General features: G+C 40.7%; 4 protein-coding genes across 16 annotated transcripts; 3 read left to right on the top strand and 1 right to left on the bottom strand.

Moving 5' to 3' along the window:
• The first annotated feature begins 102 nt into the window (after nucleotides 1-102).
• On the top strand, nucleotides 103-2,737 carry LOC143376653 (uncharacterized). The gene is made up of 2 exons (XM_076827214.1): nucleotides 103-671; nucleotides 740-2,737. Exons 1-2 carry the CDS (start codon nucleotides 636-638, stop codon nucleotides 1,103-1,105), a joined length of 402 nt encoding a protein of 133 aa, XP_076683329.1. The 5' UTR covers nucleotides 103-635; the 3' UTR covers nucleotides 1,106-2,737.
• On the bottom strand, nucleotides 711-5,360 carry B-gluc1 (beta-1,3-glucan recognition protein 1). The gene is made up of 8 exons (XM_076827174.1): nucleotides 5,018-5,360; nucleotides 3,732-3,959; nucleotides 3,424-3,638; nucleotides 2,752-2,888; nucleotides 2,520-2,686; nucleotides 1,896-2,227; nucleotides 1,427-1,528; nucleotides 711-1,346 (listed from the first exon to the last, which is right to left on the bottom strand). Exons 1-8 carry the CDS (start codon nucleotides 5,253-5,255, stop codon nucleotides 1,245-1,247), a joined length of 1,521 nt encoding a protein of 506 aa, XP_076683289.1. The 5' UTR covers nucleotides 5,256-5,360; the 3' UTR covers nucleotides 711-1,244.
• Nucleotides 5,361-6,400: 1,040 nt separating this feature from the next.
• LOC143376627 (uncharacterized) lies at nucleotides 6,401-21,129 on the top strand. 12 transcript variants are annotated; one of them, XR_013087120.1, is made up of 19 exons: nucleotides 6,401-6,559; nucleotides 9,064-9,280; nucleotides 9,507-9,620; nucleotides 9,792-10,277; nucleotides 10,401-11,652; nucleotides 11,833-15,033; nucleotides 15,239-15,308; nucleotides 15,435-15,506; nucleotides 16,616-16,805; nucleotides 16,885-17,001; nucleotides 17,111-17,287; nucleotides 17,395-17,562; nucleotides 17,633-17,725; nucleotides 17,798-17,840; nucleotides 18,097-18,209; nucleotides 18,312-18,442; nucleotides 18,588-18,631; nucleotides 19,283-19,356; nucleotides 20,911-21,129. XR_013087120.1 is itself a non-coding variant. In XM_076827157.1 (18 exons), the coding sequence occupies exons 2-17, from the start codon at nucleotides 9,143-9,145 to the stop codon at nucleotides 18,610-18,612; spliced, it is 6,390 nt and encodes a 2,129-aa protein (XP_076683272.1). In that variant the 5' UTR covers nucleotides 6,401-6,559; nucleotides 9,064-9,142; the 3' UTR covers nucleotides 18,613-18,631; nucleotides 19,698-20,152. The 12 variants fall into 12 exon arrangements, 5 of the variants coding, with proteins under 5 accessions (XP_076683272.1, XP_076683271.1, XP_076683269.1 ...); XR_013087119.1 differs by lacking the exon at nucleotides 20,911-21,129 and adding an exon at nucleotides 19,698-20,152; XR_013087122.1 differs by lacking the exon at nucleotides 18,588-18,631.
• Nucleotides 21,130-21,839: 710 nt separating this feature from the next.
• On the top strand, nucleotides 21,840-25,463 carry Srpralpha (signal recognition particle receptor alpha). Of its 2 annotated transcripts, XM_076827165.1 has the most exons (8): nucleotides 21,840-22,075; nucleotides 22,261-22,630; nucleotides 23,131-23,172; nucleotides 23,418-23,559; nucleotides 23,638-23,776; nucleotides 23,850-24,382; nucleotides 24,465-24,879; nucleotides 24,963-25,463. In XM_076827165.1, the coding sequence occupies exons 1-8, from the start codon at nucleotides 21,959-21,961 to the stop codon at nucleotides 25,086-25,088; spliced, it is 1,884 nt and encodes a 627-aa protein (XP_076683280.1). In that variant the 5' UTR covers nucleotides 21,840-21,958; the 3' UTR covers nucleotides 25,089-25,463. The 2 variants fall into 2 exon arrangements, with proteins under 2 accessions (XP_076683280.1, XP_076683282.1); XM_076827167.1 differs by lacking the exon at nucleotides 23,131-23,172.
• The last annotated feature ends 56 nt before the right edge of the window (nucleotides 25,464-25,519 follow it).

Here is a 25,519-nt window from a genome sequence, read left to right as displayed (position 1 = left end):
TTAATAAAGAATTTCTCAGCCTTCCTGCTTAATACAGGAAATGAAGAGTGAAGTGAAAGGGGTACCACGAATTTTGTGTAGAATAATCAGTAATTAAGTACCAAGGAAACACGAGCTCTGTGCTTGCACCCCTTAAACTTCCACTAACGACTCTTTTCTTTTCAACTGAGCTACATGCGTACAGAGCTAGCTACCGAATTACGAGGAAAATTCATGTTGCTTCTCCCCGGGACGGTCACGTAGAGGCACAGCGGATACCTGGACGAGCGACGACGCCTGTACGAGTGCGGAATAGTAACTACCTCCGCGTCGCCTCGCTTCTAAAGTCTTCGTGCACATACAAGAAAGAAGTCAGCTGGGGACCCCCTCTGTTCTGGCGCAATCGTTCGCCAGTGAAAGTGTAGGAAGACCGACTCCTGCGAGCGATGACGCGCGATTCGTTTGAAAAGCTATGGCCACGTATCCGCTCGGTGAATGACAATTTATCGGGTACCGAGATCGATCGCTGGCCGACGTATTCTAAGCACGACACCCTCCTCGGCCAGAGGGCATAAATGTAGGTGGACGCCACGAGCGATGGGGTACTTGTTTCCGCGTGCTCCTACGAGAAGCTTCCACCGCGAAAAGAGAAAGAAATGCGCGCGAAGGGTGTGTTAGCGTTGATTTGCGCGGTAAGTGGATCGGGGGGATGAAAGTGTATGGTACAACTGTTTCATGTTCCATTTTATTGCGTGTATAGGTGTGTATAATCGTGGAGGCCGGCGGCACAACGCGCGTCGCCAGGACCCTTCCGTTCGACCTGTCGCCGTGGAGGTGGTCAGGGATGTTTCGCAACCTCTGGTCGGGTGGAAGATTCTGGGAGTGGCCGCGGAACAGCGTGGAGAACGTCTTGAGGCTGGTGGTTTCCCCGGATACAAGGAAGAAGATGGCCTTCGAGTTCAGACCCGACGACGGACCTCGCGCCTCCCAGGCTTATCAGAGGCGATACGGATATCGGGGAGAGTGGCTCATCGAGTTACTGGGTTCTGGTTTCCATCCTGATGGAGTGCCTTATCAGAAGCCTCTGCCAGCTTCTATATTAGTCCCACCGCCGCCCACTTTCTAACTACGCTGCGTTTCGCCTGCCACTGTACGAGGTGCGAGCAATGAATGATAAAGAACTAATGTGATTAATGAATTCGCGACGATGTATCGCCTGTTCTTCGCAGGCATACACCTAAGATCGTGGCGTCGGAACGTGGCCCTTAGATCGCCCTGACTCGGATGTAGTCTATGTGGAGGCCAGTGTCGCTTCCCTTCCACGTGTCCAGCCAATAATTCTCCGCGAGGTAGAAGTTGTAAAGCGCCTGTTACGAACGATATTGTGTTTTGCAGGTGTATGTACTTTTTAAGAGCGAGTAATCAAAAGTGACTGATTCGGTGATACCTTTGACGCCACGTTTCTCCAGGGTTTCGTGTAGCTACCGCTTACGGACATGTCCGGGAAGAATGTGTGGCCTCCGACGGCTAGACCCACGTTCAGATAGACCTGCGTGACAGTGCATCGATTTTAGAAGAGTTGTTGGAATGGTTGTTTTTAGGGGTGGGTTCCTCGAAGCATCGAAACTCCTCGAAAACCAAGAGATTTCCGAGTCTCGAGAATTCGAAACTTTGTGCTTTTCTCGTGACTTGAAACCTTTGAAACCCAGATAAGAAAATGTATAAATTATGCAAAAGTTTTGTTCACTTCGGTTCTTAAAGCAAGATACTCCACTTACAAAGCAGAATCAGCGCTTCAAGTTTCGAGAGTTTCAAGTTTCAAGAATTTAAAGATCAGCTTCGAATCCACCCCTAGTTACTTTCGCTGAGATCAGTAGAATCGGAGTTTCTGCAGTCAGACGAGGTTATCTACTCACTGGTGTATCGTATAACGCTGGCACCCTTTGCTCTCCGTACAGTTCACCATCGACTTTCATCCAGATTCGACCATTTCTCCACCTTAACTCGTACACGTGATATTCGTTGGACCATAGCGAATTGGAGTGTTTGGAAGGGAGACGGTCTCGATTGTCCTGTTGAAGGTTTTGAGACCGTTCCATCACATGCGCGCCTCCTACGAGGACGCGCCCGCTTATATCCTCTCCGTTCTCCGATGTGAGCGAAGGATTGCCTGCCGAATAGGCGACTAGGATATCGCAGTGAGACGTCGAGTTGTCGTAACGTTTCTCTGTACTCTCTAGTGTGATCACTGAAACAGAATTTAGAAAGATTCTAAAATCAAGCACGTACAGGGTGTTTATAAAAATGTGAGACATTTCTTCAGGGTCCGTTCTACTCATCAAAATAGTAAGAAAAGTTGGTATACTCATGTATCCGGTAATGCTTAATTTTGCAGTTGCCTCTGAGCATTTTTATATTCTTATATCGTGGAGGTGGATATTCAACTTTTTTTATTATTTTGGCGAGTAGAACCAATCCTGAAAAAATGTCCCAAATGTGTTAGTTATGGCTCGAGGTGACTATCGTGAAATGAAACTTACCAGGGTATATCCAATCGCCGCGTGGCATCTTAGCGCGGATCACAACGTGCCCGTATAAGAAAGTGAAGGACGGTTTAGTGTTTATACGTCCTGATATGACTGGTGGCTGGATGTAGGAGCCGAATGCATGGTGTTTGCACTCCGCGGTGCCAATTTCGCCTGTGCACCTGCAAATTATGTACATACGTCGAATATACCGAACGATAATAAAATTACAATTACGACGCCTTACCTATTTAAAACAAGGCCTCCAGTCTTCACGAATCCCTGGCCAAACTTAACTTCGGAGAGGACCGGTTTAATATGCAAAACGCCGTCTTTAACATCGACGTTCTCTTCGGCGTTCATATACACGACAAATTCATAGCCCTGAAATGGAAAATAATTTGCAGGTTTTTTATGCTTCAACTGTTAAAGCTTGAAACACCCTATATTTAAGAGCGATTCAAGGTGACAATGCTAATTACGGCACTTTATATCAGGGACGAAACTAAATAGGTTTTATAGCGCCCGGTTTGACGCACCCTCCCCTCAAACATTTTACCCCCTTGTATTGCCTACCTTTGGAGATTTTGTTCACACTTTACATGAAAAAGCTTTATAATAAACGTGTTTATTAACTGGTTTCAAACATATTGCAGGTACCTTAATTTGTTTGCTGTTTGATAACAGATAAATAAATTTCAAATAGACAAATTTCAATTACTTTTCCATGAAATGTGTATCTCCTATATTCCTAACGAAATAACGTAATATATAAATTTGAATAAAGCCATTGATGTGATGTAGCTTTTCTCTACGAAGATTTCTCGTCCCTGCTTTATAGTAACAATGTAAAAAGGATTAAAAGGCACATGCAAATTCCGAGAACCGGTTGCGAAAACTTGACGGATGCACAGCCTACCGGAGCGCCAGGATAACGTTCAACGATTTCCCACCGCGTCCTGTTAAACGAGTCGAAATTATCCTCGAAGATTAATTGACCGGGGCAAACGTTGTGCCGTATCAAATGGTTGGTCTTTTGGTCCATTTCGAACACTTTCGTCTCCGAGGGTGTACTGCACACATCCAAAGCAGGGGTAGTGCCGGCTAAGGGGCTTCCATCGTAATTGTAAAAATCTAAATTAAAAATTGCACAGTGAATAGACGCGACGAAATAAGAAGCGGGGCGCTAAGCAGCCGGAGATCTGAAATTTTTCAACCGAAACTCACCGTTGACCACGTACTGCTTATCGAGCAAATTGTAACCAAGATTATCGTAGATTACGTGAACCCAATAATAAATTATATCTCCCTTTTTCAGCCTCGTAGTTCGATCCTCGTACGTCCAACGCCCGTTCCGTGTTTTCACGATGTCCCTGGCAATGGTTCCTGCTTCGAGTCCTTCGAAATCGTTGTTGAATTTCACGTGGTAGGCCACCAAAGAGATTCCATCCTCATCTGAACGTAGAATGTATTCTCTGTGTTAATTGCGGAGCCGATTTTGCTGAGACAATTATGGTAAAAAAGGATTCATCTATGAAAGCTTTAATTCTGATTTAAAATATATTTTTTAACAGTGAATTAAATTTTTGCAGGTATTTGTTGAATGACAAAAGCCTGTGGTATTATAGAAAATTTTATATTCACATAAACACAGTAATAAAATAAAATATACAAGTAGAAGAGAGGTAACTATTTTTTAAATTTAAAAAAAAAATCTTATAAAATATTTTAAAAAATCAATGAAAAACAAAGTAAACACAAAATACATTAAAAAAGTTTTAAACAGTTTTGAGCGTATTTTTACCGTCTTTTCAGAAAGTTTTACTTTTTGATTGGGTCGTATAGATTTTAATTGTCTTTTTCTACCAATTTTGCTGCCCCAAACTTTTCCGCTCTGCACAGTTTCCCTGCTAACACCCCCCTACATCGGACCCTGATTGTAGTATATTTTGTTACGTTGGTTCATGTGCCGCGCATATTAAAAATTCTCCAATTTTTCGGCCACTATCTCATGTCTAATTATCAGCGGAGTCATGAAACTGTATATCATTGATAACGATTTCTCACTCTTTTTTTAATATAATCGCAACTTCCCTTTCAACAAAAACAGAGTGTACATCCATAGTAATACATGGAAAATTATACATATGTACTGTTTCACGTATGTTCCTAAATTATCTCTCTTCATTGATATCGCGCTTCCATTTACGCCTTCCTTCAAAATCTGCAAAGCGCACTTGTTCTCTCTAAATCCAAACAAAGACCCCAAGACAAAGGGGTTCCAGTCGATGCGCCGACAAACTTACTCCCCCCTGGTCGTGGTTCTTCCCTTAAAATGTTAAGCGAAAGGAGTTGAGACTCTCGTCCGTTAATGTCATTCCTTCTTTTTCATCGAGGATTAAAAAATTCTCAGCGAGCGGTCGCTGGTTCAATGTCAAGGAACGGCGATGGCAGAGCGGGGGAAGCGCACCGTCACAAAGGGAGCGATAATGAGACAAAGCGGCTCTACTCACCCGGAATGGACATCCGCAATCCTTTCGGATATAGAGGCTCGACGACGGGCGTCGGTGGAATGTATTGGGCAACGTTCTCCTGGAGCACATTGAGCAACGAAATAAGGAAAATACACTTGGCCGAGAGAGCGGTCATAATGATTGCGTTCGACTGCGAAGCGGGTCCAAGAGATACTGACGTCGAGAGTTGGATGAAGCCACTACCGATTATTGCAAACAGGTTTGCGTATAAATACATCCATCCCGGTGGCACTGGCCGCTGTCCCCGCGCTTCTACTTCCACGACAGCTGGATGCTTCCTTTTTTAAAGCAGAAATACTCGTCGGAACGACGCACCTATTGTTTACGAGCTAGGTGGGTGTCAACGGTTTGATTCATTTATCGGTAGCGGGACTTAATGCGCAGGAATACGAATTCGCGGCGAGATGCTGGCGATTGCTTGCATTCCGCGAAGCTGGCAGGGTTGCCTGGTATCGAGGAGGAATGTCTGCATACGAAACGGATATGCCATATTTATAGCAAACTGAGCAACGATCTATCGGTTTGGACGATATCGCGTAACAATAACAGGAATAACAAATTGGGGTCAGATAAAGCAGTCTGCAGAATAAGCTTTTTAATATTTGAAAATGCTCTGCTTTTTGGGCTCGATAAGAATGTTTCAGGAGTTTTCGTTGTCTTATTGTTAATTAGTAGGTCATCGCTGAGTTCGGGGGATGAGGAAGGTGTCAGTACGTCGGCTGAAGTTTCTAATGTATTTACACTGTAAATGCTTGCTGATTAATTTAATATTTGTTTGCCTAATTAAAATCCTACGGTCGTGGATAATACGCAGAGTGACTGCAGTAGTTATCGCGACATGTCTGCGCGTTTATTTTAATTCAAATAAAAGAGCGCTCGTGTGATGTAACTTGACAAAGTCTACTTGCGCACGAGATATCTACGGATTTCCCGATATTTTGCAATACTACGAATTAGTCATCAGAATAACCAGATAATGTTTACATATAATATTTCAAAAGTGACACGATCAATGCGCTGAATTTGTTATAAAATAATCTACAGCTTATCATAATGATCAATTTACAGTGCATAATTTAAATCAAATTTAGATCGATAATGGTATCGACCCAACGATATAACAGTTCCACCATGAAGGCTGTATATCGTTCGATTAAATAGAGTTAATCAATTCGATTCTTTATTAATTCCATGTCTTTATCGAACAGGAAATCCACGCGAGTTTAAAACCAGCCCTTTATCGCTTTTTATACAGCAAACGCGTTAGAAAATGAAAAGAAATGCTCGTTCGTTTTCACGAACAAGTCAATCTTTCGTATCAGCCGCTTAAAATTAATTTCCTCGTCTAGGGACTTTTTTTATCCGTTTGGTATCCGGATTAGTTGACCCGTCGTCTTCAGCCGCCATAAGTTTCGGCCAGTTTCGATATTAACGTGCCAATTCTCGTTAGTTGCTGTGTTACGATTTGCCGTTTCCGTGAATTCTCCAACAAAAGTGCCGCTGTTTCCTAGACATCCAGTCGTGAGTACCATTTCTCAATTTCAATTGTTTACGATAACATTCTTTATCATCGTTGCAGACTTTTGTAAGGATGCGGGGGATACAAACAAATTGTTTGCGGTAATGCGAATCATTACACGCTCGAGCGATACGATACTCCCGTAATGATTTAAGAGACCGCGAGGGGATTGATTTCGTTTGTACCATCGTCGATGTAGTTTCGAAGCTTTCAGCTACACGGAATTAAAATCCTGTTCCTCGCCCAATGATCATGGCGATGCGTAGATGCGCTTGTCACAGCATGCTCTTGAAATTGAATTTGCCGACTTTTATATCTAATCGACAAGTTTCGATGTTTTTTTTTTCATTTAGTTTAGCTATGATGTCTAAGGGGAGTCAACGTGATTCTTGCCTTCTCGCCCTTTTAATGCGTTATATCGAGCTGATCAATGTATTTTACTTGACCCAGTTTGGTTCCGAACAAGCTTGATAAATTAAACACTCCCTTCTTTCAAACACGACAGAAGTACTCTGTAGCGCAACAGTTTTGTGCGCCGCTGCTACATTGCCTGGCGACCAACATATACAAAAGATACCATTTAAACTTTTCTCAGTCGTGCGTTACTTACTTCCATAGGAAACGCAGTTCGTCTAATTATACTTTAAGTTTATTGCAATCTGCCTTTCGAAGAGCACGTCTGGTTTTTACCTTTAAGTAAATACATTTTACGCCAAATGCCAAACGCATTTCTTGAATGTTTCTTAGCGTACGATGAATATCGTTGTGTAAAATTTATGGTATATGTATTAGGGTACTATGAATTTCTACGAAGCAATTCGGAGTTAACTTCCCACAAATTCTGTTACGTGGTGGCACATTTACGTTTGTATATTGTTATTTGGTTTAACAATCGTAAGCATATACCAATTATGCATATGCGAACCATATAATATCACGTATACTTTGTAATAAGTTGTTATCGGAGATGGTTTCATTTCTATAATTGCCCGAACATCTTCATTCAGACCTTTAACGACCGTCGGCATTTATTTTCTCACAAATAAATTATTTTATTTCCCAGCGAACTTATTTCGCGGTTGAACCTATTCAAACATTCCCGTTACACTACAGATTTGTCAGAAGGAGTAGTGTAATTTCAGTTTAATTGATTAAACAAGCTGAATAAGTTTAATGGGTAATAAAATTCTTATATTTGCACACAGTAAATAAGTGTTGGAATTATTGGTTTTACATAGATTGTTTCTAGAAATTTGGGACTGTTTCGAGCAAGAAAGGGGAGAAAGAATAAAGGCATCCGCGCGCATATCAGTTCCGAGTCGGTTCCATGGCAGTGTGTTAGTGGTAAGAAAAAGAAGAGACGGAGGATCTCTTCTTCTTACCATTGGCATGCTGGCATGGAACTGACACAGAATTGATATGTGCGCAGATACCTTTAGAATCCATTGGACACCAAGTTTATAGTCGCAGAAGAAAGATTTATGCTTATTTATTTTTAGCATATATGTAAATCTTTTTTCTATGGGTATATGTTGGCTATCCATTGATTTTCTTTTCCTTTGTGTGGAAGCAATTACACACAGTTGAATTCACCGTTTCTTTTTCAAGATAATTGATTGAAAAGAAGCGTGCATATTACCTGATCATACATCATATCCAATAAATCAAGATTCATTATATTAAGAGTTACTTTTGCAAAGTACACTGCATATATCTAAATACTTGTGTATCATCAAGTAATTCTTAGTACTTTCAATACTTATGTGTATTGTATGCGAATATATTGATACTATTTAATTCTTTTGTAAGATACAAAGGAAAAATATATGCACAAACAGATATATATATATATATATATTTATATATATTGCGATCAATCTCATGTGTCTATCTATAGAAGTTTATTCTATAGTTTCACATCTTACTGATTTATGACTCTTTGTATAACATATGTTTGTTACATAGTAGCCCTTTCTGATTGCTAATTTATTATAGCAATAATCTATTGATTTATAGAAACTTAACGATTGAAATGGATTATGGAGTACAATGCTCTCAATTGTGGTGACCTATTGGATGCAAAATATTCATTGATAAAAAACAATTCAATGCAGTTTTATATCGATGCATTATTTAAACTGATAAGTTACTTAATCGGGTGTATTCCATTTTAAGATTCTGTCTCTTTAATCTTACGTGTCGTTCCTATTGTTCGTTAGGAGCAGAGACTGCAAAGGCTATAGTTTAAGGAAGTTTACTAGAAAAGTACGCAATGTTTCTATATTCTTCCTTGCTTCTTCTTTTTCAAAGACCTCTGAATTTACGAAGCTTGCAGATACTTTTACATTAACGCATACAATTTTCGCGACCAGAGTCTTCTCGAATGTATGTATGATTGGTGGTTGTACCACGAGCGTAGAATGGATAAACGAATAGGGATATTTACAATAAATTATGCACATGTGTGGCGGTAACTCTATAACAGTTTTCTTTGAATATAAAATAGCGTCCAAACGGACTGCGGCCCTTAAAACAGTTTGGAATGCACTAGCAAACCATTTGCTAGAGCGAGAGAGGGTTAAAAAATGCAAAATTGGAACCAATGGCAGTTGTCAGCTGGTGCTGTTGCTACTCCAATGCCGCAACCGCCAGTTGGTTATGCTACAGCAGGAGCCGATCCGATGGCTATGATGCAATCATATATGCAGTACTTTAGTCAACCAGTAAGTGTAATATTGAAATATTTCTTTCCATTTTTTCTAAATATATTAACATAGCTCTGAGTAATTTAATCTTACAAGATCAAAGTTAGGCATGTTCAGAAATTTTTGCATAGTTGTGGGTCATATGTCTGTTAAACAGTGAATACATTAATCGATTTTGCATTAAGAAGAGATCAGGTATAGCGCAAATAACATATATAGAAAAGCTGTGGTATCTTTTTATCAGGCACCTAGCGGATACACGGCGGAACAATGGACTGCAGCTCAGCAACAGAACTGGGCTCAATGGCAGCAATGGCAACAACAATATCAGCAGTGGCAAGCTCAATATGGAGAAAAGGTATGTAGAAGATTAACGCCACTAATAATTCTTTATTATCAACGGGCTAAAGTTCTTACGTATTTCTGAAAAAAACTCGAAACATGGAGACTAATTTGTTCTTTTTCACAATATTGAGAGTATCATTAATTATCGTTGCTTTACTGATTCATCCATTCAATTTTGTTTCAGTATCAGGAGACAATGAAGCACATGTCGGCGCAGAGTATGAATCTTGCCAATCAGGTGCCCCAAGTTGTACAACCTCCGCCGCCTCTTCCGAAAGAGGACTCGAAACCACCGTTACCTCCAACTACCCTAAACGCATATCAGTTTACAAGCATGCCTCCGCCCCATCAAAACAATCTTCCATTATTTCCTGCTAAGCAAAACGCGAACACCACGGGACACAGTAGCGTACAGAATTGTCCGCAGAATCCTCCTTTACCCCCAACCCAGCCGCCCTTACCACCCGACAGTAGTAGTAGTATTAGTAAAGAGAACAATTTAAACGGTAAACGCGGCAGTAGTACCGCCAGTGAATCTACCAGTGCTAAAAAGTTGAAAATTGAAGACGAAGAATTAACCGAGGCCGAGAAAACATTTGACGCTCAGTTTAAACAGTGGGAGGAGCAATTTAACAAGTGGAAGGAGCAGAACGCTAACCATCCGGATAAGGTAAGTGATATTACGATTATTACAGTACACCGACTGAAATAATATCGACGTGTTAATTAAGATCGCATGAGCGAAGTAGTGCTTGCTCTAATTTTTCCAAAAAGAGGTCTCGTTTCATTGCAGACACAATACAAACAATACGAAGCGAAGTGGACATCCTGGCGAGAGAAGCTTATCGAGCGACGTGAACAGATGCGTAGGAAACGCGAGCAGCAGAAGCAGGCCGCCGCTAAGGCAGATGTTGAGAAATGCAAGAGCCTGCCTGGCGACGACAAGATAATGAATATTCTATCGAGCACGGAGAATCAAGGATTGATCAACAATTTGTTAGGCATTGGAAAGTCTCTCGGTTTGACTGGAAAACAGAACAGTAATGTACCTCCGCCGCCACCGCCACCGCCAGCTACGCAGGCTGCATCGCCCAGCGTCCAAACGGCCACCATAACATCATCCTCTCAATTGACTTCCCAATCGTCAACCCCTCAGCTGCCAGGGATGAGCATGATGTCGCCGTCAACGTGGAATTCCCAGCAGTGGACACCGCAGTACAACGCAGGAGTGAACGTGTCGAATTATTCCAATTATCAACCTATGACTGGCGTCCCTCCGCCATCGTTCGGTGCACCGCAAACGCAAATGTCTGCGCCAAATTTTGCACAGCCACCGCCAAGCTTTTCCAACGTACCAAACTTCTCGCAGCCGCCTCCGGGCTTCACTGGTAACGATTCGCGCCAGAATTGCAACCTTCGGCCGCAAGCTGCATCAAATATGCAAGGGAGACCTCCTGCTCTCGCTCCAAACAATGGAAATGGTCCTGACGAGAGTATCCCCCACAACGAACGTCCAAGTCAAGCTGGTCCTATGAACAGTTTCGAATCTAATCGGCAGAAAGACGGGGTACCGTCGGATCGTATTGGTCGGGACAGCATGAATGACCAACCGGGCAATCAATTCCGACCTACCGACGCATTTGGACAGCGAAACGAAAGCTACAAATTAAACGACGAACGAGCACCGGAATCTGAGCAATTCAGAAGGGAAGATAGAAGTTACCAAGAGCATGGAAGTAGTCAGTTCAGTCAGCAGAAATTGAACTTCAGCAACGACAGATATTCTCTCGCACCCTTTGGAGCAGGTACCAATCGGTTTGCCCCTACAAGTGATAGATTTGGTATGGGGAATGACCGACCTGGGCTTGGAAACGATCGATCTGTGCTTGGGAACGATCGATTCGGACCTGGTAACAATAAATTTGGAAACGATCGATTCGCGCCGGGTGCTGATAGACTAGGACAAGGGAACGAACCTGCTAATGATCGGTTCGGACCTAATAACGACAGATTTGGTTCTAATAACGAACCGTTTGGGCCTGGAGGTGGCGATAGATTTGGTTCCAATAACGAACCGTTTGGGACTGGAGGTGGCGACAGATTTGGTTCTAATAACGAACCATTTGGGCCTGGAGGTGGCGACAGATTTGCTTCTAATAACGAACCGTTTGGGCCTGGAGGTGGCGACAGATTTGCTTCTAATAACGAACCGTTTGGACCTGGAGGTGGCGACAGGTTTAACAGAAGCAATTTAGATCGTTTCGAATCAAAAGATGTGGGAGATAGACGCGACAGCTTTCCAAATGCGTCTCGAAGTTTCGCTAGAAATGATCAGTTTAAACCGCCGGATAAATTCGCGCCGGAATTGAAGAAACTGATGGAGAAACGAAGAGCTGCGTTAGACGTATTTAAACCAAGTTATCTGGACTCTGATAAAAGTTGTAACGTTGGTTCTCTGAGCGAAAGCTTCAAGAAGATCACCGGCGAGTCTCCATTTATGAAAAGTTCCCCTGGGAACAACAACTTCGGTCCTCGCGGGCCCCCAAATTTCGGGCCAGCTGGATGCGGTAATTACAGAATGCCTGTAGACTTTAAACCTCCAGGGAATCCTGAATTCGGGCCACGCTGTCCTATGGGAATTGTACGGAACAATTCGTTCGACTCGCGTGATGGAGGCATAGCCCCGTTCAGAGGGCCTAATTCTAGTCCGCAGCTAATGCAAGACTTCATGAGTGTCGAGCCGAGGCCAGAGATAGGAAATATTGGGCACGATGTGGATATGAATAAAGGGAATATCGCTAAACCCATTGGTGTGGCGGAACAAGTGGAAGTAATAAATCTGATATCCAACGAACAAATTAACAGCGCACAGAAAGAATGCCCTGAAATTTATCCCATTCAAAATGACCCGATTCCACTATTGGAGAAACCATTGAATTGGGGCGATGGTCAGTTCCCACAAGATAATTCATTACGTAACGATGCTAACAGCAGTAAAGTGGAGGAAAGTTTGCCTGCAAATTATAATCCCCCGGAGCTGGGTACTCAGAATGTGATCGGTGAAACGGCAGAGAAACAAGATCTATCTAACAACGATACTAGTGGTAGTAATAAGGAGGCAGACGTGCTACCGTTCATGGGTGAGAATGACCCGAAACCTGAAGATTTAAATATGGAGCCACCGCCTGAATTACCAAATTTGGGGCCCGTTTCGACAGATAATAACGAGTCCAATGACCCTTTGCGAAGAATGAACGAGCCTTACGATGCAAAAGATCCTTCCTCTAAACCATTTCCGAGCAATCCAGAATGTTTCGATCCCAGGGAGACTTTCGATGCTACACTTGGCCCAAGAGGAATGCAATTTAGACCAAATGCACCTTTCCCTGGCTCTCGAGGTCCAAATGACAGATTACCCGTGCCTGAACCTAGAGGTCCTAGTACATTTAATTCTCCTGGCCCAGGTCCACATCCGTTGCTACCACCTCGCATTAATATACAACCCAATAATATACAATTTGGCCCAAGGGGTCCTAATGATGGACAATTTGGCCCCAGGGGCCCTAATGATGGACAATTTGGCTTGAGGGGTCCTAATGATGGACAATTTGGCCCGAGGGGTCCTAATGATGCACAATTCGGTGCACGGGGGGGTCCCAATGATGGACAGTTCGGCCCAAGAGGTGGCAATGAGAGATTAATTGGGGCAAGAGGTTCTACTGATGTGCCGTTTGCGCCACGAGGTCCTAATGAGGGGCCGTTTGCGCCACGAGGTCTTAACGATGGCCCGTTTAGCTCAAGAGCTCCTATTGACTTACCCTTTGGGCCAAGAGGTTCTATGGATAACCAGTTTGCGCCAAGAGGTTCAATTGATAACCAGTTCGTGCCAAGAAATGCCAATAATGGACAATTCGGTATCAGAGGCTCGAGCATTGGACAATTTGGACCGAGATATGATGAGCAATTCGCTCCAAGGAGACTTAACGACGTACAATTTGGTCCTAGAGGACCAAGTGATGGACAGTTTGTGCCTCAAGGGCCTAACAATAGACAATTTGCGCCTGGCAGGCCAAATGATACACCTTTTGATAACCGAAGCCTTAGTGAGACACAGCTTGGACCTAGAGGACCTAATGAAGGGCAACTTAAATTCCCAGGACCTACTGACAGACCTTTCGAACCACGACGTAACGAGGCTCCTTTCCAGCGAAGTCTTAGCGGCTCAACAGCAGCAAACCCAGATGCACAGTTCCCTAATAGGTTCAACGAAAGACAATTTGACGCTCCTGCCGATGGAAGTTTTGCACCTCAAAAAGGTGGTTCAGCTGACACATTCTTTGGATCTCGCCCTCCAGTTGGTGGGCCGATCGATGCTCCTTTTGCACCTCGAGGTCATCCTGATAGGCCATTCGATGCTAGAGGACTCGGAGACTTTAGGCTAAGAGGGCAAGTCGATAACGGTTCATGCCCTAAACCTAGAGAGACTTCAGAACCAGGTGGCTTGGACGTTCGTAGCGATGGAGGGGCGTTTGAAGCGACTGATCGTATCCAGATAGAACAGAACGCGCAGCAAGGACAGTTCGACTCTAATGAGAAGCAGAAACCAGGGTGGAGGCCACCATTCCCCAAAAGTAATTTTAGCGATGTCGATCAGAGACCTACCCAAGACTTCCGTTATGCAGAGAAACCTTTGCCACCTCAGAGCGATGCATTTAATCAAGGAGCAGCGAATAATCTAGGACGACGATCTCCTCCGAACCCGGCTAAGTATATTATGCCTGACAAAAGACCGGAGAAAGGTATGCCCGACTTGGCAGTGGGCGATTATAAAGCCAGATACGGAGAATCGTCATCAGGATCTGATTACTCTAAGTTTAACACTCCTAATGTGTACATGAAGCGACCGATAGATAATCGGCAGTCTCAAGTCAGGTGCTCGACCGTGAAAGAGTTCTGCATAGAGAAACAGTTCAATTATAATCACGGCGGGGCTACCGCTGAGAAGAAATTTGTCGAGCATATACCTGCTAAAGTAATCGACTATGCCCATACTTCTCGTACCTCCATTCAAGATCATTTGACTCCTGTGCAGTGCTTCGATTATGGGCACGGCAATTTGAAGCCACTGGTACCGGAGCACGAACCGCCACCGAAGACGGATTTCAGAAATTGGGAGGAAAGTGAGCAGAACTTGAAGGAATATACGGACAAAATAAGGACGTACGAGCATTACTCCGAGAGAGTAGATTCTAGGCGATCGGGAGCTTACAATCAGAGGCGAAACAGCGAGGAACTGATCGACGACAAGAAGCCCGAACGGGATCGCAGGGAGAATGCCTATAAAGGCAAAGAACGGGAGGATAAAATATTTGATCGCGTGTCCGAGAAAGATCAAGAGAATCGATACGATAAGAATGCCCACAAAGGTAATTTGAAGGTCTCATTTTCTACTTGCAGTATTATTATCATTATTGTAAGCATTATAAGCGATTTATTATAAATGAATGTTGCTCAAATATAATAAGGATATAAGAATACACTTACAACGTATACATACGTACTTATATATATATATTATTAAATACTACGGAAAGTTTTACCTTCATTATCATTTTTTTTTTTTAAATGTAGAACGAACACGGGAAAGGTTCGAAAGCTCTCAAAAGGAAGCGAATAAAGACAGTAATAAGGATGAAGACAGGTATAGTACCAGTGTTTATTTCATTTATACAATTTTCTGTACTTATGAATGTATATACTAATAAACAATCACGGATTATATTAATATGTAAATCAGATTCGTTTGAAAACGTATAACTTTCTTTAGATCGAAAGGAAATATAAACTGGCAGGAGAACTCAAGCAAGAGCATCGTAGAGACAAAGCCATTGGATACCAGGTATGTTAAATTAGTTATTAGATGCGTCTTAAATGTTTTAGTCTTTGATAAACTGTAAAATAAATGCTCTCGCCACTTTTGTGTTGAAACAAACTTTACATCATCACATTGGGTATCCACTTATAGATTTAACATTTGAGGCAAACAGTTTGCGTAAAGTATGGAGACTTGTTTCGTGCAATGCTTGTACTGTCTTTTGACTGCTGAGACGCAGTTAAAGTATATCGTCTCGCTGTTTGTCGGCAGTTGTCAAATATTCCCGAAAGCCCAATGGGTTTTCTTCATTTATATACCATACTGAACGTGTGCGTGTATACGCGTGATTACAGTATTAAGGCCACTGTATTGATTAGTATTAAATTGTACACTCAAAACCTTGGATAACTTGTTATTTTCATGTGTACACTAACTACGTACATGATTTAATATGTCGAGTATGTACGATAAGTACAGGCGACAAATGTTTTTTTTTTAAATTGATGACATTTCCGTCATTTCTAAATGATCTGATAATTTACACTTGCGAAACAGCATTTTCCATATGCTGTTTCCCACGTTAAATGTATCAATGATGCTCGGAGATTAATTTAAAGTGAGTTAAACACACGAAACGTAGTGCAGCATAATACAAACATACTTTATTTTTATGTGTTTGTATTATGCACAATGATGTTTTCTGTAGTTTAAATTTTTGTTTAATTTAGTATAAGCGACCTGGAAGGATATACACAATTTTCAGAGTTTTATACTCGTATTGCTGTCTTCTCCAATTGCTTTAAAAAGCACGTCCATTTTCTCTCGGATTTAATACATTTTTGATATCCTGACAAATCTTTTACGTACATACGTACATATGTCTAACGTTTTAATATCTTGTGCAAAAACTTTGATTACCACCGAATCAGCAGGAACGTTCTTAATACCAGAAACACGTTAAAATTTTTATATATCAACCATTTATGTATTTATCATTGTTTATATTTCGTTGTTGATTTTTCTTATTTTATACCGCATAAGAAAGGATTTTTATATTTTCGTAACTGCTATATTTGAACACTTACACATGAATTTGCGAAGATGTTATGGTAACTTGGTGTTATGTTTTATAGTGTTACAGATACTCAGCACAATGTGGTGGAATCCGCGCCAAAAACTTTGGAATTGGCGAAGACGCCAAACTGCACAATGGTGGACGACTTATTGTGCCCTCCAGGTCGCCAGAACAGACCACCAAAAATAGCTATCATTTTAAGAGGCCCACCTGGAAGCGGCAAATCATTTGTTGCAAAGCTTATTAAAGTAAATTGATATTTTGAGGAAATATATCTGTCTCGTCTAATGCCAGTGCTGTCGTTAGTACGTACGTCTTTCTTTGCAGGATAAAGAAGTTGAGCAGGGAGGTTCAGCACCAAGAATTTTGAGTCTGGATGATTATTTCTTGGTAGAAAAAGAAATAGATTCCACTGACGATAATGGGAAGAAAGTTACAGTTAAGGTACAGTGAAAACCTTCTACCAACTACCATCTTCTAATACGCCCATAGATTTTTAATTATTATTCAGATGCTTAAATTGAACTTCACTTCACTTCGATGAACTTTTCAGGAAATGGCGTACGAATACGAAGAAGCAATGGAGCAGAGCTACGTAACGTCACTTGTAAAAGCCTTTAAGAAGAACATCACTGATGGTTTCTTCAACTTTATAATACTTGACTGCATTAACGAAAAGATATCTGATTACGAAGAAATGTGGAGTTTTGCTAAGACTAAAGGTTTTAAAGTGAGTCTTTCTTCTTTATACTATTGCAAGCATTTGGTTACAATAGTTTCATTTGAAAGGGAATATCCTTATTCAAATGGTTCCTCTACGCAACTATCTATGCATAGGTGTACGTGTGCGAGATGGAAATGGATTTACAAATCTGTTTGAAACGAAACATTCATAATCGTACGGAAGATGAGATAAATCGAATTATAGATTATTTTGAGCCGACCCCAAGCTACCATCAGAAATTAGACGTCAATTCGATGTTGCAAGAACAGGCAATTGAAGAAGTACGCATCGCAAATTATCTGTATTTGGCGCTAATTATGTAGCAGTGTCATTTATACCATTTCTCCATAGGTTCATATGGAAGATAGCGAAGAAACGCAGGAGAAGTCCCCTCAGCAGAACGAAGACAGCCAGGACAGTCAAGAGGATATCCTCGATAGTATTGTAATTACATTTTCATTTTTATTAAAACGTCTGTTAAGCAAAAATTTAATACATGTCTATTATGATCTACAGGGTGTGAGCAAGTGGGAGCGTATGGAAGCAGAAGATAAATTGGGTTAGTTATCCTATATTTAACTAGTTTTATTACTCGGCTTCACCCAAAATTTAGATTCTGATTTTATAAAAAAAAATTATTTATTTTTTGTGAAAATAGTCACATTCATGTGGATTAGCTAGGCATAATGAGCTGGGACACCTTTCGTGACCCCAGAGTTTACCGTTCGAAAGGTTTTAGGCGACAGACAAACACACAGACACTTTCTGCTTTATATATTAAGATTGCAATTAATTACGCGATCGTTTAACCACAGATCGTTTGGACGGGCTTGCAAAGAAGAAGAACGAGGGAAAAGTACAAACTATGCAAGATTTCCTCCAAGTCCCTGACTATTATAATATGGAGGATACCTCTGGTAAAAAACGCGTAAGTACGTCTGTGATTTATCAACAGCATGAGTCTTTTCAATGGAATCTATGATTACTAACGCAACGTTAACAAAGATGACTATAAACGTGAATTGAACAGGTGAGGTGGGCAGATTTGGAAGAACGTAAAGAGCAAGAGAAAATGCGTGCCGTAGGATTCGTAGTTGGTCACACCAACTGGGATCGTATGATGGATCCTACGAAAGGAGGAAGCGCCTTGACACGCACAAAGTATATATGATTTCACTTTACCTCTAGATTATCTAGAAAACATTAAAACTGAAATTACTATCGTTTGCTTGTAAGTTCTAGTCCACCAATTTGTGTACAATTACTTAAGCAAGGCATTCTTTTTTTTATATTTTCACACAATCAGAGGGAAAAGAACGATTTCTAAGTGACAAGATGTAATAATACGATGTATGTAAAAGACGTAATCAAGCTTATGACTAAAAAAGAAGCTTGTTGTAAACAGCTGCATGATTATTAGTAAGAAAAGTGCTTCTCGTACAGTATTACTCGTAACGTGCGAAGACTGTTTCCCTTAGTAATAAAAATTGCAATTCACCGTCGCAGTTTTACAGAAATTTGTTACGTATCCATCGATGTTACAAGTATCATTGCGACGGAAATAGTTGTATCTCCCTCGGGGCGAGATAATTGGCAGTCTGCTTCGAGTAGTTTACTTAGCTATGTAATTAGTACAAAAATGTGTTATGTTTCTTTTACTGTGATTATACATTTACACATTTTTGTATGTACATTCGTCACGGACCATTCGTTGGAGAAAGATATCCAAGGCTACATTTTAAGTGGAAATAGTTACGACGGAGATGCGAACATTATTATTTGCACAAAATAAGTTTGTTTTGTATACATGTGTACATGAACGATTTTTATTTTCTTCGTTAGTTTAACTGATAATGACATTGTCGTACTTTTCGTATTTTTTTTTTTCAAATACAAGTAATCTGTCCAATAAGACAAGTTTTTTTGAAACTTAAGTATGTCTTCGTTATTACGAAATGTTTGTTTAAATTATATGACTTATATGAATCATTATTATTGCAGGTTTTTCTCGCTATCGTAAACGATAGTTACGTTTCCATTCAACTGCAATAGCAGAAAGAAGTGAAAATAGCAAGGTGTCTACAACTTGCAAATTCTTCAAATGGCAATATACGATTTTAATTCACTGTTATTAGAGCATTCATTTGGTAGAATCAACATTAAATTTTCTAGCTTACGTAAAGCATGCTGTAATTACTGTATATAATATATATTTAATGAAATCTCGTTTCCATCAAACATTTTTATATTCTACTTCGTGTACTATACACGTACAATAGCTCTGTAGCTTAAGCTTAAGCGTATGCAAATAATTATACACTGCCTAGTAAGAATTCTGCTGTTTGCAAAAGTTGTATGAATCGGGTTGCTCCGAAAGTTTCTGCACTCTAACATTTTCTTTTAATTTCTATCATAGCGAAAATGTAATAGCCACGTCGGCAGCGTTATTTACCGTTACAATTTATCGAGTACGTAAATAGAAAGTAACGAAACCTCCGGGATAAAGTGGAAGACGGCATAAAGAATGCAGTGCCGCCAGCAAAAAAAATAGAGGCCGCAACGACAATTCAGAACAACTGAAATAGAACAGAAAGCAATAAAGAAACATTGCTTTTTATGGCTTTTCGATGAAAACAATGAGGTCTTGTAAGAGATAGACGAAGTTCATGGATCAGATTTAGTCAAGAGGACTGTTTTCTGTGACAGTATACACTATGAAATAATGTAAGGACTCTGTTCAAATAGAATTTACAAGAATCTTGCACTTTCGATTACCTTTTCCAAGTAGAACAACCGCCGTCGCGATTGAATCACCGCTGACAGATTATGCTATACATTAAATGTAAATTTGTATTAAAATTTATTGAAAAATAGCCCTTGTATTGAACCCTTCCTACTATATAACTGCAGTTCTAATAAATGGGAGATGTTGTGTATTTGAGGACGAGAAAAACAAATCCTTAATAACATTCTTTTGTAGGACGACCTATAACAATTTTGTTGTGCAATTTTACAGGCTTTGAAATTTCCGGATGTTACCCACTGGTGTTTGGTGATTGCATACTTACAGACGGTCGTCGCTAAAAATTTTCGAACGCTTATTTCAAACATTATTTTACGACGTTCTATGAGAAAATTTCATTAGGGATATTTGTTCGGAAATTAGTTCCCTATAATGTGATGAATCGCGAAGAGTTTAATCGCGTTAATTTGATGTTTTATAAGAATAGGTCAACTTAGACTGACGTAGGAGACGACATTACGAACGTATTGACGTACCTTAATTGTTAATTTTGTAAATCGTTACTAATCGTGTCGTCGTCATTAACCTGAGGCTTAATCGCGCTTTGAATGCATAGCAATCCACTAAAGAAGTTCATTTCCATTTTAAATAAATAACGGCAAGTATCTTGACCCATGCTTTTGCTTTCATAATTATTGTACGTCTGTTGACTATTTTCTTGTATATGTATAGCTTTCGCTTAGAAGGTAGATTGAGATGTGAACTCATTATTTCACTTCGTCATATAGAACTTCGAAATATTGCTACTGTTCTGTGTGTAAAAATCTTACACTATTATTTTCTAAGTAATACAACTGGCTAAAATTCGTTCTTCTTTTCGTTATAGGTGGAATTCATGCGTTATTCTTCGTAGACAACTTTAAGCGGGTAAAACGACGGAAACGTGAATAATGAACGCAAAGAAATAGTGATTTTATACAGACTGCAAAGTGAAGCCGTACATTTTATAGTTATTAATTAAATACGCATTTCAATATACTTGACACATCAATTGTAATATTGTAAACATATTTTAAGAGAATAAAGTGGACAATTCTTTAAAACACAGCATTATTTCAAAATTCTTTTTATACGGTCCTATCTAAATTGTCAACTTGCCTCTCCAACTACATATTATATCTTTCAAAAAATTGTTTGGCATGAGTTCTAACGATAACACATTTGGAGATGAACTTTGTAACGAAGAACTATTAAACGCAGAGGCACAGAGACTTCAAATAAGGTTTGAAAGGTACAGCTTAAAAGTACAAGTTTAAGGCGATGCCTCTGGAAAATGACTCTTTAATGATAAACTATTTAACTCAAAAACGCCGACGCTTTATTAGAAACTTGACAGATAAGTGTTCCAATTAAGGCAATGCTTTTGCCAGTTTTAAAGGTTTTGTACGCAGAAGGGGTTGCATAGGAAGGAGTAAGTACCATGGTGAGGATTATTTGAATAATAATTCAATGTTATCTATAGTTATATGTTATATAGTCGCTACTTATTCTTAAGCAAATGCTTAAGCATTCGGCATCCTTTACTAGCTACTAGGTTAGTAGAGGATGCCGGATGCTTAAGCATTTGCTTAGGAATACGTAGCGACTGAGAATACCGCCCTTAACGCTCACTGCAGTTCATGCTTTTCGTCGCTAAGCGCCGCTAAAATTTGCGTGTTCATAAATTAACTGAATTTCTACATCTAATTCATCGGCGCAATGCGTGTCCGCCTTGAAGTTTTCTAATGTTTACGGTCAGTCATATCTTCGAAGTTTTATTCGAAGGTTTTAGCAGTATCTGACGTGTACGAAAATCAAATTGCACGATCATCAGTAGGTTAGATCATAATATTGAATTAAAATACATTTTCTTATTAATAAGAGATCGCGCAATCATGCTCGACTTATTCACTATATTTAGTAAAGGCGGAATTGTGCTCTGGTGTTTCCAAAGCACTTCGCAAATATTCGCGCCCAGCGTTAACGCGCTAATACGAAGTGTTATATTGCAGGTAAGTGGTTTCCGTCATGGCACTTCACTTTTTTTTAATTTAAGTACACCCATATGGGACAGCACTAGCCGTATCATTTACCCTTTACAAATGTAATTCGTGCAAGAGGCGACAAAGATCCTCTGCGTACGAGCAGTTACGATTAATATTCATTACAGTAATGCTTCGAACAATTTCATTTGCAGGAGCGTACAGGGAATCATGCGTTCGAACACGATTCGTTACGTTTACAGTACAAACTTGACAATGAGTTCGAGCTGGTGTTTGTAGTCGCGTACCAGAAGATACTACAGTTGTCTTACGTAGACAAGTTTTTAAACGATATCCATTTGGAGTTCAGAGATAGATTCAAAAATGAATTGGAGAGGTCCCAGTGGTTCTCGAACTTCGATTTCAGAAACAACTACGAGCACGTACTCGCTTTGGCTGAACAATGGGCACGGACTCAGGCTAAGATACCCAAACAAATGCGTACCTTCGACGAAAGTCTAAAATCTAAAAAGACTGTCGCCAGTATGATCGAACGAAAGGATGACAAGGATAATAAAAAGCAGGGTACGTAACGTGCGTTATTCGCAAGTTTAGTTAAGTTGCATTTTCTTCCTTTCGAACGCTTTACATTTGATTAGCTTTACGATATTATTAATTACTTGATTTCTGTAATCTAGCCGCTCTTGTTTACTTATATTACTTCTATTCTTTTACATTGGGTAACTTAAAATGATTTGTGTATAGTTTTTATACAGGGTGTCCTGTGACTGGTATTTGCATTAAATTACCTTCTTCTTGATTCTACCACCAGTTATAACGCACCCTATATATGGACGATACAATTATTCGCAAGTCAGAGGACTTGGCGGTGGTGGTTTCTAAAATTATTATAAGACTTTTTTGATCCTTTCGTTTATTTCCGAGTGTCAAGTATTATAAGCTGTTGTGGAAATTTGTATAGGACTTAATATAGAATCACAAGCAATTTTCATTTAGGTAGTAATATATCCTTTCCAATGTGGGTATCACTAACAGGAAATGGGGATCTTATTCTTCGCTTCTAGGTAAAAGGAAGAAGGGAATTAATACTAATAAAGATGATCAAAGTAAGTGATTCTGGATTTTACATTCGATACACAATGCGCATGAATTTAGGAGTTACGACTGCAAGCTAATGATAGTAACAGTGACCAGATCTATGGGAAAATTAAATTCTTTGCCTACTTTACCTCGTAACATCAAATATTCAATGCTACGTCTGTGCTTATATTTTAATTCATCTTTTAGTATATCTCATGCTTCTTGAATAGCTTCCACGTGTGTAATTATTGATCCCTACTCGATTCCCCAGTGAAAATTCAAGAGGTCCCAAAGCAGGATCTACCGAATAACCAAACTAATCATAACGGAGAAATAAACGAAGAGATTTTAATCGCGAACCGTATAAAATTGGCTCAGAAGTTAGGCGGTCAAAAGAAGAAAGTGGATAAACAGTGAGTTTCACGAAAAGTCGTAAAGCAGGGAACATGCGTGCATTGAAATTTCAGGCGCGTGTAATCTATGGTTCGCAGGAAAAGTCCCAAACCGGAGAAGGCTGGCAAAAAGCCGCGCGTGTGGGAGTTAGGCGGGACCACCAAGGACCTCGCCAACTTAGAACGCACCAAAGATAAACCGGAGGAGAGTGGTGATTACGTGCCAGCTGATAAAACGGTAAATCTACAATTCCTATTCACCAGTCTACGTATTCGCTTAATTAATGTTCCACTTAAATGATCCTCTTTAGCTAGTGGGCCAGATGAAGGGTAGTATTCGAGATTTAGAAGTTGAAAGTGATTCGGAGGAGGAGTCCGACCAGGAGATGGAGGATTCGAAGCCGCAAGTACAAAAGAAGACCAGCAGCATGTTTTCAATGTTCAAGAGCCTGGTCGGGAATAAGTGCTTGAAGCACGACGACATGGCGCCTGTTCTGGAGAAGCTGAAGGACCATTTGATTTCCAAGAACGTTGCTGCCGACATCGCTCAGAAGCTGTGCGACTCCGTCGGCGTGAAGCTCGAGGGAAAGATGCTTGGCACTTTCGACAGCGTGACGAATACCGTGAAGGCCACCCTGACGGATGCACTGGTGCAGATACTGTCGCCAAAGAGGCGGGTCGATATTCTACGAGACGCGATGGAAGCAAAGAAGGACGATATACCTTACGTCATGACGTTTTGCGGCGTGAACGGGGTTGGAAAGTCGACGAACCTGGCGAAGATTTGCTTCTGGCTGATCGAGAATAACTTTCGCGTGCTGATCGCCGCGTGCGATACGTTCAGGTAGCTTGTTACTCCGTCCAGGATAAACTAACGGAACAATGGATCGCGCGTATAATTAAATGCACTTGGCGTTTCAATTAAGGGCTGGTGCAGTCGAGCAGCTGAGGACACACATGCGTCACTTGAACGCTCTTCATCCGCCGGAGAAGCACGGGAATCAGTGCATGGTTCAGCTGTACGAGAAAGGGTACGGAAAGGATGCAGCTGGTATAGCGATGGAAGCGATTCGGTTCGCTAAGGACTCGAAGATCGATGTGGTTTTGGTGGACACCGCCGGCAGAATGCAGGACAACGAACCGCTGATGAGAGCCTTGGCGAAGCTGATCAAAGTGAACGAGCCGGATCTGGTGCTGTTCGTCGGCGAGGCACTTGTTGGAAACGAAGCTGTCGATCAATTAGTGAAGTTTAATCAAGCTCTAGCCGACCACAGCCAATCCAGCAATCCGCATATCATTGACGGCATCGTGTTGACTAAATTTGATACAATCGATGACAAGGTACGTCCAGCGCAGTCGATTATGGTTAATTAATATCCACTGATCGAACCGTCAATTGTTATTCACTTAACGATCGTTTCCAGGTGGGCGCAGCAATTTCGATGACTTACATTACCGGGCAGCCCATCGTTTTCGTTGGCACAGGGCAAACGTACACCGACTTGAAGTCATTGAACGCGAAGGCCGTAGTGCACGCTCTGATGAAATAATTTGTTGATTCTGCTAATGAAAACGATACCGAACTTATTGTACGAAAGATTAAGATATCTCATGGATTATTATTGACATATTCAGGGGAAGAATTCTTAATACTGTAATTATTATATACAAGAAATTTAGAAAGAATAATATACGCATATTGCTACGGCTCAAGATCCAGTGTCCTTGCCGTCTCGGCGATTAAAGGGACGCGGTCTTAATTGCATTTTCGCGCGAAACGAACCGGTAAACTCTAGCTGCCCTGTCTCCAGAAACACCCAATCATTGTATCGAATCTGTTTATGTTACAAATTATTTATTGTATAAATTTATAGAAAGTTTTCTAAAAAAAAGGAAAAAATATAAACGTAATTGAAAACGTTGCACATTGGGCGTTCGTTCCATGCGTTGCTTTTCTCTCCTTTCCCGTAGGGTATTTCTT

This window comes from Andrena cerasifolii, chromosome 14 (assembly GCF_050908995.1).
Source record: "Andrena cerasifolii isolate SP2316 chromosome 14, iyAndCera1_principal, whole genome shotgun sequence".
Taxonomy (NCBI): Eukaryota; Metazoa; Arthropoda; class Insecta; order Hymenoptera; family Andrenidae; genus Andrena; species Andrena cerasifolii.
Note: the sequence above shows the minus strand (reverse complement) of the source record. Positions and strands in the feature narration are given on the sequence as shown.

Excerpts from the sequence above, each read along its gene's own strand:
- Srpralpha (XM_076827165.1), top strand. The coding sequence starts at position 21,959 with ATGCTCGACTTATTCACTATATTTAGTAAAGGCGGAATTGTGCTCTGG. Across the intron at positions 23,173-23,417 it reads TACTAATAAAGATGATCAAA|TGAAAATTCAAGAGGTCCCA; the intron begins GTAAGTGATTCT and ends TCGATTCCCCAG. Across the intron at positions 23,560-23,637 it reads AAGAAGAAAGTGGATAAACA|GAAAAGTCCCAAACCGGAGA; the intron begins GTGAGTTTCACG and ends TATGGTTCGCAG.
- LOC143376627 (XM_076827154.1), top strand. The coding sequence starts at position 9,143 with ATGCAAAATTGGAACCAATGGCAGTTGTCAGCTGGTGCTGTTGCTACT. Across the intron at positions 9,281-9,506 it reads TGCAGTACTTTAGTCAACCA|GCACCTAGCGGATACACGGC; the intron begins GTAAGTGTAATA and ends TCTTTTTATCAG. Across the intron at positions 9,621-9,791 it reads AAGCTCAATATGGAGAAAAG|TATCAGGAGACAATGAAGCA; the intron begins GTATGTAGAAGA and ends ATTTTGTTTCAG.
- B-gluc1 (XM_076827174.1), bottom strand. The coding sequence starts at position 5,255 with ATGTATTTATACGCAAACCTGTTTGCAATAATCGGTAGTGGCTTCATC. Across the intron at positions 2,889-3,423 it reads AACGTTATCCTGGCGCTCCG|GGCTATGAATTTGTCGTGTA; the intron begins GTAGGCTGTGCA and ends TTTCCATTTCAG. Across the intron at positions 2,687-2,751 it reads GGAGGCCTTGTTTTAAATAG|GTGCACAGGCGAAATTGGCA; the intron begins GTAAGGCGTCGT and ends CATAATTTGCAG.
- LOC143376653 (XM_076827214.1), top strand. The coding sequence starts at position 636 with ATGCGCGCGAAGGGTGTGTTAGCGTTGATTTGCGCG. Across the intron at positions 672-739 it reads TGTTAGCGTTGATTTGCGCG|GTGTGTATAATCGTGGAGGC; the intron begins GTAAGTGGATCG and ends TTGCGTGTATAG.